The following is a 16,357-nucleotide window of genomic DNA, read 5'->3' as shown; positions in this document are numbered from 1 at the left end:
CACCCCTCATTCATGTCTTTATTTGATCTTCCATAACTTATCCCTGTTATGCGTTTGTATGTCGCCTATTGCACTTGACTGTTGATCTTTGTTTACTTTATGTTCAAAGACTATAGTTTGTTTGTTTTTTCATCCTAACTAATGTCCTTTTTAGTTTTCATTGTTAACACAAATTAAGTTCTTCTATTAGCGATGATTAGATTCTTTTGTGAATATATTGTACACGATAAGAAGATACACAGATGCAGGGTAAAAAGTCGGAATACGACACTGTGAAACAAAGAGCACATGTCAGAGAGGAAAAAGTTTTAAGGAACAGGATGACATGGCCCTTTTGATAAAATCATTTACAAGTATTTCTATCTCACATTCTCATTAATCCACAATTCACTTCAAATCTATTTATGGAACCTCACAACACATCATTCAAGCGAAAAAAGATCATAAAGCACTATAAATATGCCTAGTGTAGCTTAATTGAAAATAAGAAAATAAAACCAATATAGTCTTTATAAAAATTTTAATGACAACATGTCCAAATGTTTTAGTACAAGCATTTACAGTCACCCCAGTACATGAGCTGTAACTATCTCCCCACACAAATTGCTAGCTGTCAAATAATTTTCACTAACTAAACATTAGAAGTATATCCAAACTAGTCATTTAATAATCACTGAGTAACATGGGAAAATGCAAGATACTGACATAATACAAGTACATGTATGTGCAGCATTCAAGAATTGAAATTCATTCTCTCAATTCATACAAATTAAAACAACAGTATGAAGTGTATATTTATATGCATAGAGTTATGATTGGAGGCCAGATACACCTAGTCACTGGCTATAAAATGCACATACAATTTCATCCAAAAGTTACATGGACTTATACTATTGGACATTTCAAATCACAGTTATTCAATTAGGAAAGACACCTTTTCCCAATTTTTGTTCAGAATGTGAAATCCAGATGAGAAAACCGGACCTGTCTGTTGCTGTTATATTAAAGCTTTGGTTTTGGTTTCCTTTCATCTTCATCTGTTTCCCAGTCATATGCAGGTATATTCTTGTGATCTAAAATGGAGGAACAAATATTTATGATTTGTTCATGCACGCAACTGTTGGGTTTTCTGTGATGGTTTTAATTTCTTTTGTTTAATCATTCCTCTGTATTGTTTGATTGAGTTTATAATTTAGATGAAAGATGAGACAGTTTTTGTTACTTCCTTATATAAACATACTAAATTATAAACTTCACTTTACAAATACATATATAGTAAAAACTGTGTTATATCACACCTTTTCTCTCTCCTCCCCCCTGGAAAACTAGTAGTCTTTTTCCCCTGGGGGAACAAGCTACGTGTACAATAGAGTAGAAGAGATGCATGATGTAAATTGTAATGGCAACAATAATTTTCACATATAATCTTCTTACATGTATTACTTAAGACAAAAAATTGTCTTGAAGCCTATGAATTAGGATTTTAAAAATCAAAAGCCACATGTTCACATTTGTGCAAAATACAACTCATGTGTTTGGGGTTTTTATAGATATGTATAAAGGAAGGTAACTCATATTTAATGCACTCCACCGAAATTCTGGACGCCACTAAAATTGGGAGATGCAAACCATATGAATTCTATTTCTTACTGTCTTGTAATTCAAGGAACTTTTTAAATGGGATTTTATTTTTTCCCAATTTTCAAAAAAAATTAATCAGGTGTAAAATTCTGTGTACATGTTTTTTATTTTTTTTTTTTTATACAAAATCAACAAACCTTTAGGAAATGCAATCCTTTGAAACTTGCCAAAAAATGATAATGATTTATGCCAGTTAAACAAAAAAACAAATATTTCCCATTTCACGTGAAGCCATTATACCTTGTAAATATCAGCTCGGATTGATAGATTGTGATTTCTTAGAGTGTATTAGGAATGTAAAAAAAATAAATGTATCAATTGCACATTTTTTAAAAAATGTTCCCAATAATTTGTTATTTCTATTCAAATACAAGTTGTAGAGAGTGATTTGTCAATAAAATCATGTGTATATATAATATGTAATAACTGACCAGCAGCTACTGAGAGGAGCTGCCGGGTTCTAGAGGCTCCGGTGGAGCTTCCCCCATTTTTGTATATACGGTATATGGGTGAAAGCGCGAGTGTGAGAGAGTAGTTCGAGAGTCAGAGTTAGAAAGTGACCTATTCTTTTGTAAATTGTTAGTATGTACTAAAACGGAATAAATTTGTTAATAGATAGAACCATTTTTACAGGAGCTTGGACTTTGGGTAGTTGTGTCAAACAGCAATGTGACGTACGTAGGCCTGTCTATTTCTTTGCTGGCCACTCAGCCATGGCTCTTTGAAATCAACAAGATTTGTCTGGCTTTTGAGCTAATACTACACAATTGGTGCATATTTCACTTGAAACTGCGTCATTTTAAACTTGTTTTGACGCAAGAAATAGATAGCTACGTTGAACCAAAAGTCCAAGGTCTTGTTAAAATGGTTCTAATAGGACATTTATTTTACGCTACCAAAAAAGGAAGTTTAAGGAGAATTAAAATAGATTCATTTATAGAAAACTGTAGAAAATCAAGTTTGCACCCTCGGTCGTGCTACAATCTGTCGTGATGTACATTGTCATGATTATTGTACATCATTTCTCTGTATGTGTAGGCTTACCTGGGATTTCCCAGCCAGTGGTTCTGTACAAACTAGCTGCACCATCAACTTTCAGTGTTTCTCCAGAGATAAAAGCTGCAGCAGGCGATAATAGAAAGCATACAGCTGCTGAAATCTACAAAAATTCATGTTACAAAAAAACTAAGAATACTCTTTAGCTGTTTTATTAGCCATTAGACTTAATACTGGGTATTCTTTTTCATAAGCAGTATGTCTTCAAATTGCAAATGAATTACACCAAAGCAGATCAATACATTTATGTTAGAGCAGAAATATTTGTTGAGGATTTATTTTCGTTATTTTTGTTGGCAGTATAAATCAACAAAATTAAATCCATGACGGATTTTTAACCCAAGTATTAACGAATACAGAGAGATTACCGTACGTTTGGTTTAAAAACAACAAAATTTTGACCCATTGGCGAAAATATGTGCTTCTACAGTATATAAAATCTAGAAATGCAATCATTTTTCTTTAATGAATACTCTTAAATCAATTAAATATAATGAATAATTTTTTAAATTAATAAAATTTGTGGGGGCTGATTTTTCATGGACTGACAGTTTTTTTCAACAGATTTGAGGACATGTAGGTAGTATTGTGATTTTACTTACTATTAAGTTGCATGATTCATTGAGGATTGACATTTGTGGGCAAGAGGTGCCAATGGAATTCAGGAAAATTGAGCAGTATTAATAATTTTACAGTAAACATGCATGTACCTCAGCAGGGGTTCCTAATCGTTTAGCTGGGATAGAGGGAATGGCTCGGCTAAATAATCCTTTATCACTGTAGTTTGCAGCAGCTGTCTCGGAATAGACCATGCCCTAAAGTATATTAAACACTACAGTGTACCACATATAAAAGAGGAATAAAAAAAACAATAAAAAACGAACTTAAAAAAATTTCATCTGTTAGGATTTATGTCACAGCATCAGCTGGATGAAAAAAAAAATGAAAAAAAAAGTTTTACTTACTGGGGCAACTGCATTGACACGGACTCCAGAGTTGGCCCACTCTATGGACAAGGATTTAGTCAGATTATCCACTGCTGAACGAGCGGCTCCAGTATGACTAAATGGAACATAAGAACTTGATAAATATTGACATTACCCAAATGGTATGGACATTTGTAAAATTGAATGTCCTCATCAGTGAATTAAAGCATTACTTAATATCTTTTTGAAGTTAGTATAGATTTTGTCCAACCTCATTCCTGGGAATCCTTTCCAAAAATCTGCAACAATATTAATGATCACACCACCATGTTCACCCATCCACTGATTATACACTAGAAAAAAAACCCCAAGAAATTCAACTTAATATATTGAACATGGGCATTGACAATAAAACAGTCGAACCTAATCTTTGTTATCTACAACCTCATAGGGCCAATCAAAAATTTTGAGAAATCCAGAGAGTTTGAAATAAAAATTGAACTGGTTTGGAATTCCAAGTCAATATCTTTATGATATTCTAGATATGGAAGCTTGCCATATCAAAATTTAATTTTTCGTATTTCTCTCTCTCTTTCTCTCTCTCTCTCTCTTTAAATCGAATTCAACACACAAAATGGTATACATGCATGTACCAGGGTTGTCTCTAAAATTAAAGTAGAAGGGAGAAATGAAAAAGTAGAAGGGGGTCTGGAGGTCTAGCTTATAGCTAGATTGTGTTTGAAATGCAATAATAGCCGGGTAATTACGTCAGTTTAGGCGGGGAAATTCCCCGCCTCCCGGGTCTTAGAGACAACCCTGATGTACAGTAAAACACAGTTATAGCGAACACGCTTATAATGAATTGACGCTTACAGCAAAGTGATTTTCATTCCCCATTACTATATAACATGTTGTAACCTTGACGGATATAACGAATTACGCTTATAACGAAGCTAATTCGCCCGTCCCTGGCACTTCGTTATAACCGTGTTTTACTGTACTGTAGATTCCTTATTTTACAAGAGTAATTAATTCTGTGATTCTCCCTTTTTGTATTACATGTAATTGTGAGAATATAAAATTGCCAAATTTTTTCAGAGTTTCACTTAGTATACATCTGTCCAAAAAATTAAACTGATATTTTAAAATCTGTGAGACATGCTTTTCACAATTTTACATGGATTTTAATTCCTCGTGTTTTAATAGGAATCTACAATACTATTACAACAGTTATTAAATTTGTACATGTATTATATATATACCTTCTCTACAGCAGAGAAATGTCCCTGTCAGATTTGTTTCGATGACAGCATTCCATCCTTTAAGACTAAATGATGATGCAGGACCTGGAAACTGCCCTCCTCCATTATTGACAAGGAAATCAATTTTTCCAAACTTCTTAATTGTGTCAGAAATTAGTCTCTGAACCTGAATGGCAAGTATAATTGTATGTCAGTAACATATTTCATAAATCATGAATTATTTAAACATATGCATTTTATTAACCACTGGTACAAAAAGTTTTGTCTAAAAGTGTTGTGATTTTGGCACCTGCTCTTCTTTCCGTATGTTACACTGAATGTCAGCAATTTCAGCTGGGCTGTCTCTAGGAATTTGATTTCTAATCACATTTGCAGCAGAAGCAAGTCTCTGCTCATTCCTTGACGCGATAATTACTTTACATCCTAAAAGTTAATTGTGGCATGGTCTTAACATTAAATTTTTAAAGCATGAAGATTCTGTAAGAATTCGTTTTTACCGCAAGATCAACTTGATCAAAGATAATCTTATTAATTTCCACTTTGATTCGATAGTTAAGAGTAGATGTGGTTCCAAACCTAAAAACAGAAGCTCTTGTGTAATTGCACGACCAATACCAGTGCTGCCACCGGTAACAATCGCCACTTTTCCATTAAATAACCCCGTCCTAAATACACTGGAGACTTTTCCAGTTGTACTCGCCATCGTGATGTCATGTGACTTTCATAGTGTTTCTCGATCCCGATCAAAAGACAAGAACCAACGTCACACACAACAAAACCGTATTTTTCCGCAAACTGACTGAAAAAAAGACTAACCTTTGTCATTCAGCCAACTAATTAAAAGTATGTTAGTCACGTTACAGTTGAATGAATGACAGAACTCTCCATGTGCATATGATGAGAGTCGATAAACGAGTTAGAGGGCATACAAGATTACAGATATTAGATAGAAATGCCTAAAAGATGTTATATAACGCACCCCATTCTGTCGCGACTGCGGATCGCACATGTACCTAACATTCCACGTACAACCCATTCTTTATCATCTTTTTCGAAAAATTAAAATAATAAGAAATTCTGAAGAAAAAGTTTTATTATACATGTATAATAATGCAAGAACTGTTTTGAAGTTAAAGTTTAATTAATTGAGTTTGTATGAATTATGTACTCAGGAATAGATATTGAGATTACGTACGGATTATATCCAGGTTTTTATATATCGGTCTGATTAGTACTAAGAAAGTCCGATTCAACAATTGCCTCTGAAATCAATGCATTCATGCATAATTAAAAACGACCCCCTGCCCTGCCAATCCATCGATATCTATTCGGAGGAAAATATAACAACGGTAGCATGCATTATATGTATAATTCGGTGTAGAGTGTATGTATACATGTAAATATACCACGGACCTGTGAGACTCTTAATGATTCCTCTGAAGGGTCAGGCCGCGCATTCATGCAATTATAATTGCAAAATCGCTGCCCAGTATTGACTTTCTCCATAGTGTAAAGACGTGCCAAGGTCAAGAAACCATCTAGTCTGATGATTTTTTATCACGATATAAAATCATAGCGTGAACTTGAGACGAACATGAAAAGACTCCGAACATATACTACCCTGTTTTTTTTTAAATATCTTCTTTTTTTTTGGGGGGGGGGGCAAAAAAACAATATACAAAAAATATTGAAGAAAAGAGATATTTTAAATTATAGTTGTCTATTTTTGCCATTAAACATTTATCCAAGTTTGACAGAAAGTCACCAAATAATGAAATTTATCAACAACAAAAAATGTTTACCTCGTGGTTAAGTCCAGGAGTGAAATCACCCCGACCCCCACCCACCCCCACACCTCCTACCCCCAAATGACATATCGCGGTATTAGCTTCCGGTCTGAAAAAAAAAATTCTTCAGACCGGGAGCTACAGACTTGCAGCTAATTCCAGTATAAATGGGCTTATGAATTTTTTAAAAACTAAATAACACTTTTAAAATGCTAATATGTTTCTATTAATGCTTTGTCAATATATTTTTTTATTCCATCGCGGCCGTCTCGAATGAATGAGCGAATCATACTTTTTTCTTCGGCTTTATGCATAGTTTACAATACCGGGAAACGATGACGCGTTTGCGCCAATTTAGCATATTATCCTATCAGAGTCATGCGCGGATCTAGAGGGGGGGGGGGGGGGTCGGGGGGGTCCCGACCCCCCCCTGGAAAATGAAAATTTATTAAATTTACATAGTAAAATTATCGCGAAAATATGCCTCGGACCCCCCCTGGCAAACACAATTATCCTTCGGACCCCCCCTGGAAAAATTTTCTGGATCCGCGCATGAGAGTAATAAAATCACTATTTCCTAATTAAGAAACGTTACATATAACATTAATGTTGTTAAAAAAAACACAGTACAAAAGAAACTTATAACTTTGCACATACGACTTTATGAAAATAAAAAGATGCGCAAAGTCATGCGCACCCGAACTGTACTCGGCTTCGTTTTAAAATTTGTAATGAAAATATACCCCTGAATAATTATACAATGATAGCGTTTTAATATAGAGTATAAGTGTTTTATTATGCAGGGGTATATTTTTTTCTAATTACAAACAAAGATATAACGCAAGGTGCTTGTTTTTACTCCGTCGCGACTTACGCCACCTACATGTATATCTGTACACACATCTCACCGGATCATGATACATGTATCGGACGGCCAACCAATAAACAAATGACATAGAACTGCATGTATATACTTTTATTGTCTTTAAATGAAAGTCGTCCCATCGGGGTTTGGAGGTTTTGTAATTACTGTAAAACGGCATCATTAACGTAAAAGTTCAATACAAGCAACTGTCAGCTAACGAAGACCGTTTGAGAAACGGACAAGTAGACAAGCATGCTGGATAAAACAAATGCGCAACACACTAGAAACTGAAAGACTAACGAAAGCGTATGTTCATGTTGGATAAGTCCCGTTTACCATTTGCACATCTGCTAGTGGTCCGACTATGAGTCAGAGTTAATGCATATTTAGGAATTAGTGCAAATAACAATGGATATCAACGCGGATATTATTGGATATCAACTTATTTCCACGCGAATGTCATAAGATATCAACGATAACCGACCGATCCAGCACATGAGTTACGAACAAAATGCATGAAGACACAGCCATGTTGTTCCAGGCTTAAGGTTTGGCTTAAAACTTTTTGATCGGAGGAACTTCAAACCTGTTCGAGGACGTATTCGTCGAATGAGGAGGGGAAAACACGATAAATGCTTGCATACAAAAAATAACGATCTGAAGATTTTGCAAACCGTTTGATATCTTTTAGCTTTGACAGAAGCTTAAAGGTCATACAAGAAATCTGAGAAAAGTTAATATATGTCATAACGTTTACCACTTTTTTTAAATATTCAAATTGATTTGTTTTAACCATGGTAAAATGAAATTAAATCATTTTTTTTTATTTCTGAGTGTTTCAATTTCCATAGCTATGTGAGATGAATGTAAATTATCTCTATGGAGAAAACTCGTAATTTAATAGGTATCGATATTCTCAAAAAGAATGCTTGTTCAAACCGTTATTCAGATTTCAGTGAAGGCTGGTTTGGGTCCATTCAATCACCGCATCTCGCGAGACATAGCCAATAACTCGGCCTTCCTAGGTTATATTTAGCATTGAAACATGCAGAGCAAAGTTAAAAAAAAATTCTGACTCTGAATATGTTTGCGAACCATTCTGTAGTATTTGATTCGGATGTTTACATACAGTTACAAAAGGGTCTCATACATCGATCGGACAGTATGTATTGAAACACTTGTCTGCAACACAGGACCTGTGGACAGGAAGAGGCCACTGGTTTGGAAATCGGTACAAACTAATTGTATGGCCAAGTTTTGAATAACGGATTTAATGGGCTGTTTGTTGCTCGGAAAATTACGCTAATAATCGCGCATTAGCAGTTTCAACAGTAGGTTGAATTTATCATTTCTTGAAAATAGATTTTTAATTGTTTGGATTACTTTTAATGATTTCAACCTTTTGTTTATCCTAGGCATCGTGCTGCCTTCCCAAAATCTATAACTAAATCGTTCTCGAGCAAAGGGTCACCCTAGGTATCAATCAATAATCATTGTTGGGTTTTTATATTCTTTCAAAAAAGATCAGTCGCTTTTATCACTGTTCGATATACATGTATGGTATCTTTTTAATAGCTAATTGAATGCAAACGGGCTGATGAGGCAATACGAGAAGAAGAAAAAACCAACAACACTTAAACAGAGTGCCAATTACATATCGTACACGAATAGAATGTAATAATTGCAATTAATTACAGCTTAGCTCTTCTCTTCAATAGCATTTCACGTTGTCCTACACGGGGCGAGAAACATTTTTACCCCTATTGATTTCTGACGCCGCATCATTTCGATATAGGTGTTTCCTCTAGACATATACACGTTACATGAAGTTTATAAGAACCACAGAGAGACATACACTGAAGCTAGATGTTCTCTTGACTCAGGACAACAACATCATCCTGGTTGCTCATTTTGATTCTGGGGTCGCGGTCACGTGACATCACTAGGTTGGGAAGTGTTTATATGGTTAGGTTAATATTTTCTGGCACCTCTATCATCGATTGGGAGGGGAACCTGCTAATTGGCGTAATTCGGTATGATTGGAGTCCTGTTACTTATTGATATTTAGGACAGGACAATACCCTCACCTCGTACACAAGCATTGTGAAAACTCCATCGTCATTCCCAAAGCATGGAGATGTGCATTTTGCAGGGAATATGGAGCATAAATTTGCCGGATATTTGCACTACTTAGTTTTGAGTGAGTACACGTACATTATCATTAGCAGTTAGAGAGCTTTTTTTCTTTCAAAAGTTATTTGTTATATGTACCAGGTAATGATTTTCTCTTCCATGAATTGCGGATGAAGCTTAAGTTAACTCTTCAGAGATCCTTCTCTCTCTCTCTCTCTCTCTCTCTCTCTCTCTCTCTCTCTCTCTCTCTTATTATACTTTTTATCTTACCCCACTATTCAAAGAAAATTCAAATGAAATGCCCTCATTTTTAAGCAAAATATTTATTTTCTCTCTCGAAGTTTTACGATCAATGTCTTTTTAAGCATCAATGGAAAAGAACAAAGAAATATAAAACATACAAGTATAATTTTACTAATGCATGCAGCAGATGTTTCTCCGTTTTGTACGCTCTGAAAATCCTGTACGACCTCCTTAAGATTATCTCAATATTTGTCATAACGTCCGGGTGACGTCCTAATCAATGTTAGCCTTGATATTCTGTTTGTCAAAATCTCTCGTGTGGACTAGAGTGTCCTTGATTCCGGGTCAAAATGCCAGTGTCATCTTTTATTTGATGCTTTATCTGTATTTAACAGCTAAAAGGATCTATGCAGTGGACAAAAATCATTAAAGCTCCCCAAGATTAAAGGTTTAAGTGTTTGTGAAGGACATTTTCATGTTTGATGAAAAGTTGATCCGCCACACAATCATTGAATAGCCCATTCTAGTTAACGTATATCAAGGGTTTTTTTCACGTGTCATAAAATTTTCAAAAAAGGGGAAAATGTTTAATTTTTAAATTTGTGTCAGTCATTTTTGCGATTTATAAAGTTTCTTTAAGCAAAAAATACCGGGTATGATATCCGTGTATTAAAAAGTTTGCGATGTAAAAGCAAAAATTAGATCATCGCGAAAATTACCAGATACATATATACGGTTTTTCAATAGATTCACATAATCGTTTCACATGCGGAGGACACTGTTTCGAACGCGACCAACAGGTGTCAATTAATAATTTAATGGCTTTATATTTTTTCTTAGTAGCAAAAATGATTCAAACCTACAAATTGGTTTAATAACTTAAAGATTGATTTATTTGATACACAAATACCAGAGAAAATCAAATAATGAAATAAAGAAATCAAATAAAAAAGTAATATTGCTTTAAATATGTACTAAAATCAAAATACAAATCTTGCATTGCTGACACCTCGCCTGTGATCAAATTGACTTCTCTTTCACTGAACCGGCGATAGGTCGTAGCCATAAGTATAGGAGTTGAAAATACAATAAAAAAATAATTTTTACAATTGACCTTCTTTGCCGGTCATATCGAAAAATTTAAATAACAACTGGTGACAGATTGGAACAAAAAACCCATTAATTTACAGCACATAGATTCAATGTTTACCTTACTTGTATATTTGGTATAACGGAATGTTGCAGATGGTCCTTTATTTGAAAAACGCATGGCACTCGATAAAGTCAATAACAGTTTATAATTTTCATAAATTACGGTACAACACTCATATATATGTAAACAGTAGGTGATGCATCCGGACACTCCTACAAATAGAGTATACATACAGTGAATATTCATTTTTAAAATGCAAATAAAAAACCAAAAAATCATTTATCATTTTTGTCATGACTGTATGACTTATAATGCTTCATCTTCCCAAGTCAAGGGTTTCTGATCCAGATCAGAAACCTTTGACTTGGGAAGATGATAATGCTTATAACGAACAAGATAAAGTTGGGATTTACCATAACTATAATATATATATAATACATGTATATCTTTATTTATCGCAAGAATGACGTAAAGAAAATGTATAACTCTGTAATCTAATTTATATTTCGCTATTGGGGCAAAGCCCCCCCCCCCTCCCCCCAAAAAGGACATGATTTTGTGAGAATACAAGAAAACACAACGTGGACGTTTGATTTACTGATTTACCCCGAATTCTAAAAGCGTCATGAGCGCTAATTTGATTTCACGCCGAGTAATTGGGAAAACAATGTTCTTGTGCATAATTGATAGGATTTCTCAAAGCTCTCTTAAAACTTGCATAATAAAGAAAGAAAGAAAGAAAGAAAGAAAGAGAAAAAGAAAGAAAGAATTCAAAGAAAGAAAGAATTCAAAGAAAGAAAAGAAATATGTCACATTTTTCTTTGATAAGGTTATTTCCAATGATAATCTGAATAACGAGAAATTGTATTTATTATATCGTGAATTATCAATGGTTTTCATAACTATAGTACGGAATTTGTATTCAATAAATACAGTATTGTTTATACATGTATATAAATAGTTTCTATACATTGTGCATTAAAAGCACATACACGATAAACATTTGAACGACATGATATCATTTGTAATGTACGTATTAATGTAATGTCTATGATCATATATATCAATTCATACATTACATCATCATTCATTACATTATCATTGTAATGAATGTCATTTTTACATGTAATACGAAAATTGGACAAAATGCAGCAGCTCTGTACAGGAACAAATCTAATCCTTACTATGTAATTATTCATCTCTTTTTTCCTCTCTTTCAGTTCTGATCACCATTGATTTAAACAGAGCACAAGATGAGGAATGTGAAGGGTGTAAGTAACACGGAGGGAGGAGCAACAGATGACAGCATGCCTATACTGACAATATCTTCTTAAAAGGATTGCATTTTAATTGCGTCATATTAGCACTACAGAGTTGAGCATTGTATTTCTTGTATTTGTATTATCCTGATTACACTCTTTCTACGCCGTACTAACACATTTTCTTGTTTTCCAGACATGAAGCCACTGTATTGCTACGAGTGTCAGACTTCCTCTGATGATCCTAACTACTGCTCCGACCCATTCAACGCCACCATGCTGGCCCAGAATGTCTCTATCTGTGAGGGACACTGTGTCAAGTGGGTCAGGCAGCCTCGTCCTGGTCAGTAACTTTGGTCAAAGCCTTACAGCTATGAGAATGATTTCCAGAAACAATGTTACCTATACATAGTGTATAGATTTATTAAGGTATCTCACTGCACCTACACTTATACTTTTTAAGAAACTACGTCACAAGATGGCGATTTAAATGTTTTGTTAAACTGTTAATATCGTTCAATTTGGTTGTATATCGTCGTAATTTGTTCTTATGAACCTGCAGAAGAGCAAAACAGTTCATATCTTTGTGAATTATTTAACGTGTTAAGATATCATATTTACATGTACAATGTTACCATGACCCTTGCGCGTGCTAATGGTTTGGTTTTTTTGCATTATATAACAACAATTAGGTTCATAATTCTGAACGATTTGAGTCTTGTTTCTCAAACATGAATATAAGTAATAAACAACATGTTAAATAGTTCACCGGGATATGAACTTGGTTGGTACGAGATCAAATCTACTGAAAAGCCATTCAGGCTTTATAGTATTCGATCACGGGACGTCACGTGAACAAAGTTCATACCACAGTGACCTTTTAACATTGCTGTGTATCTCTTAAGTAATATTGCAACGTGTAAAATTAGATATGGACTACTCAGTAATTCCCTATTTTATAACGAATTCTCTACAAACTTTCAACGAATAATGGTTATACTGAAGTTCTTTTCGTGGCTCCTTGAAATTCGGTATAAAAGAGTTTTGCTGTTGCTATGATATTGTCCGTTATCTTCCAGTCATAATATTGTTAAGTATACAGTTGCGGACTTATTCTCTCTCCTAAGATATCAGTTGTTGCCTAAAATACAGTATTTCCTCCCTGCATTCCCGTATTGATATACAGTATTAATTTTGCAGTTGTTAAAAATAGGAGTACGTTTGTAAATAATTGATCACCATATCAGTTTTATCAATTGAGGCAATCGATGAAATTTTAGAACAACTTGCCAAATATGCGTTAGAAGTTCTAAACTTTTGAAATAGAAAAAGATTAAATTAAAAAATGACGCATGCAGGTCGTGTTCTTTTGGAAACAATTATAATTCATATTGAACAATCCACATTAAATAGCTGGTCAAGTACTGCGTATATACTAGTATTTTAGTGTAAGCACTCAGCGATAGAGTTAGCACATGTACTTTAAAAACACAACTTCCATTAAACTAGTTCAACTAGTCCGAATAAGAACTTCGATTTTTATAAGCTTATATCGTGTATTTAATTTAACTCAAGATAAAATTCAGTAAGCAACAGTATATTAAGTTCTTTAACGATACTGAACTCGGACCAATCGCCAATATGGACAAAACAGGTATACAGATTATCGGATTATCGATCAGACTAGTATGCATTTTGTATTCCTTATTTGTGGTGTAATTATTTTTTTTCTATCAATATGTAATCGAAAACACCTGATTCAAATCAAGCAAAATGATACACGTTTGGCAAGCACTGCATTATAACAAAATACAAATTTCACCCAAAGCATTGCACATTGACTATATAGAAAACAACAATTATCAACTATATTTATTTTTATTTTTTTTAAAATCTGTTGACATGCAAATAAAAATGTTTCTCTGACTATTTTAACTTGAAGGTGAGATGACGTACGTCAGGACCTGTTCCACACGACTGAACCTGAAACTGATGATCAACATTGTCTGTATGGAGGAATCGCGCCCCAGTTCCGGACTTCTCTGTTTCTGTAAGGAACCTCGATGCAACTCGTCGGCTAAGATGCAATTTTCGGTTTTAGCATTTATATGTGCTTTTATTGTGATATTAAGAGAAAAGACATGAAGTCATGTTTCATTGAGACGTGACAGACTTCGTATATTCTTACATGGATGTTCTAGATGGATTTAGAACTTTTGTGCATATGTAAACACTAAATTGCATTCTTCATGCAGTGCACTTTTCCGTGCACTTTTTAATACAGTGAACGTTTCCGTGCATTTTTCCAGACAGTGCACGTTTTCGTGCAAAATCGAGATTTTGTATGACACCGTCACGTGTATATTATAAATTGCGAGTTACATGTATATCAATAACACAACACGTTCAGTGTATATGACAATATGGAGTCATCGGTTTTTGTGCGAGGGCATTTGACGACTTTATAAGCCTTAATCAAAAAGTCATGCATGTGTTATGACTGCTCTGGGAAACTAGTGGTTAAGAGTGAGGAGTGATTATGACGTGAGAAGATTGCGACTTTTTAATTGGATCATTTAAACATTGGATCATTTGAATATTGCACGTTGTTGTTTCTTGTACACATAGTACAGTAACTTTTAATCACTACTGGAATATGCAACTGAAGGATGAAATAATCACTTTTACACACATCTTCATCAGTGAATTTTTAGATTTTGCAGCGTTAGCATCGATTCAATATAAAACTGTTCATAGATACTTATTAAATGTATATAATTTCACTTTCACAGCCACAGTGTGTAAAACGTTCCCTGCAATTAATATTCTAATTTACAGTTAAATACAATACAATGACAATCACAACACAGCTATAAATATGTTCGTTGAATTAAAGATGTTCACGAAATTCAATATATTTGTTGTATATTTGGTAGCATGCAAGTATGAAGAAATCCAGAAAATAATTAATGTACTATCGTGTCTTGGCAATCTCATTGTGGCAAGAACTATGTGCTTATTATATCATTGTATTGCAATGGAAGTCATCAAGGGATTTCCATCTCTTCCAGTCCTAGACAAGCAATTTTTGGTAATGTGATTTCTCGTTTTAGTGTATTTGTTTTTTTCGTTGGACTTGCATACATGTATATGCAGGTTTTCCAAGTTTTACCACCACTGTCATATCCTGAAAATTTTCCGGGTTATATCACCGACGTTAATCGGTACCTTAACTATATCCTCTTTGGAGATTTTTCTGGGCATTTCTTATATTTCAAAAGCGTTATTTTCTGCAATCTCTCTTCTCTCTATAGATCATGTGAAGTACATTGTAACTCTTCCAGCCAGATCATCAACGTAATCCGAGTTTGAGAAAGACACACAATTACCGACACCACCAATAGCAACGAGCCAATCAAACACTTGATAGGTGGTGAAATATCGAGTACATAAGGACATACAAAATTTAGAAACCAAAATACAAAGATAGAAACAAAGTTAAAAACACTACTAAACACAGATAGACACCTGGTCACAGCAAATAGAAAACACAAGGTCTTAGTCACCCACATAGACAAATGGTCAAATGGTCATAGACATTACCTCAAATAAAGATGCTACGGAAACATAAGTGCACATGGTCGAGAGCGCCATATACCTACAGACATAAACAAAGATTTCAATAAATAAAGGCATACGGGTGCCATTTAACAAAGACACACACAGACAAACAAACACACGGAGAAAGACGAATGCATGGCTTCTGACACCAGAGCACAAATATACGAACCGTCAGCACACACCAAGGATGCATAGCCCAAATACAGACAGAATGAGATGGACATATATGATATACATAATGAAACAATATAATTATATAAAAAACAATATAGAACAGTATCAAGTTATAGACAAGATAAATACAAACATGCAATCATACATACATTCATTCATATATTCTCTCTCTCTCTCTCTCTCTCTCTCTCTCTCTGCGTCCGTCTATATTGAAAATATATCTAAAGGCGAATGCAA

At 34.3% G+C, this 16,357-nt stretch overlaps 2 protein-coding genes across 2 annotated transcripts; one reads left to right on the top strand and one right to left on the bottom strand.

Moving 5' to 3' along the window:
- Window positions 1-503: 503 nt before the first annotated feature.
- On the bottom strand, window positions 504-5,618 carry LOC128186863 (peroxisomal trans-2-enoyl-CoA reductase-like). Its single transcript, XM_052856804.1, has 8 exons — window positions 5,462-5,618; window positions 5,175-5,308; window positions 4,886-5,051; window positions 3,895-3,976; window positions 3,663-3,759; window positions 3,408-3,512; window positions 2,686-2,800; window positions 504-1,073 (listed from the first exon to the last, which is right to left on the bottom strand). The coding sequence occupies exons 1-8, from the start codon at window positions 5,586-5,588 to the stop codon at window positions 1,003-1,005; spliced, it is 897 nt and encodes a 298-aa protein (XP_052712764.1). The 5' UTR covers window positions 5,589-5,618; the 3' UTR covers window positions 504-1,002.
- Window positions 5,619-8,749: 3,131 nt separating this feature from the next.
- On the top strand, window positions 8,750-15,229 carry LOC128185419 (uncharacterized). The gene is made up of 5 exons (XM_052855019.1): window positions 8,750-8,868; window positions 9,611-9,737; window positions 12,287-12,337; window positions 12,522-12,668; window positions 14,268-15,229. The coding sequence occupies exons 2-5, from the start codon at window positions 9,695-9,697 to the stop codon at window positions 14,468-14,470; spliced, it is 444 nt and encodes a 147-aa protein (XP_052710979.1). The 5' UTR covers window positions 8,750-8,868; window positions 9,611-9,694; the 3' UTR covers window positions 14,471-15,229.
- Window positions 15,230-16,357: the final 1,128 nt, after the last annotated feature.

Source organism: Crassostrea angulata, chromosome 1 (genome assembly GCF_025612915.1).
Source record: "Crassostrea angulata isolate pt1a10 chromosome 1, ASM2561291v2, whole genome shotgun sequence".
Lineage (NCBI taxonomy): Eukaryota > Metazoa > Mollusca > Bivalvia > Ostreida > Ostreidae > Magallana > Magallana angulata.
This window is presented reverse-complemented; position numbering and strand designations above follow the sequence as displayed.

Excerpts from the sequence above, each read along its gene's own strand:
- LOC128186863 (XM_052856804.1), bottom strand. The coding sequence starts at position 5,588 with ATGGCGAGTACAACTGGAAAAGTCTCCAGTGTATTTAGGACGGGGTTA. Across the intron at positions 3,760-3,894 it reads AAAGGATTCCCAGGAATGAG|TCATACTGGAGCCGCTCGTT; the intron begins GTTGGACAAAAT and ends TGTTCCATTTAG. Across the intron at positions 2,801-3,407 it reads GATTAGGAACCCCTGCTGAG|ATTTCAGCAGCTGTATGCTT; the intron begins GTACATGCATGT and ends GAATTTTTGTAG.
- LOC128185419 (XM_052855019.1), top strand. The coding sequence starts at position 9,695 with ATGGAGCATAAATTTGCCGGATATTTGCACTACTTAGTTTTGA. Across the intron at positions 9,738-12,286 it reads TTTGCACTACTTAGTTTTGA|TTCTGATCACCATTGATTTA; the intron begins GTGAGTACACGT and ends CCTCTCTTTCAG. Across the intron at positions 12,669-14,267 it reads GGTCAGGCAGCCTCGTCCTG|GTGAGATGACGTACGTCAGG; the intron begins GTCAGTAACTTT and ends TTTAACTTGAAG.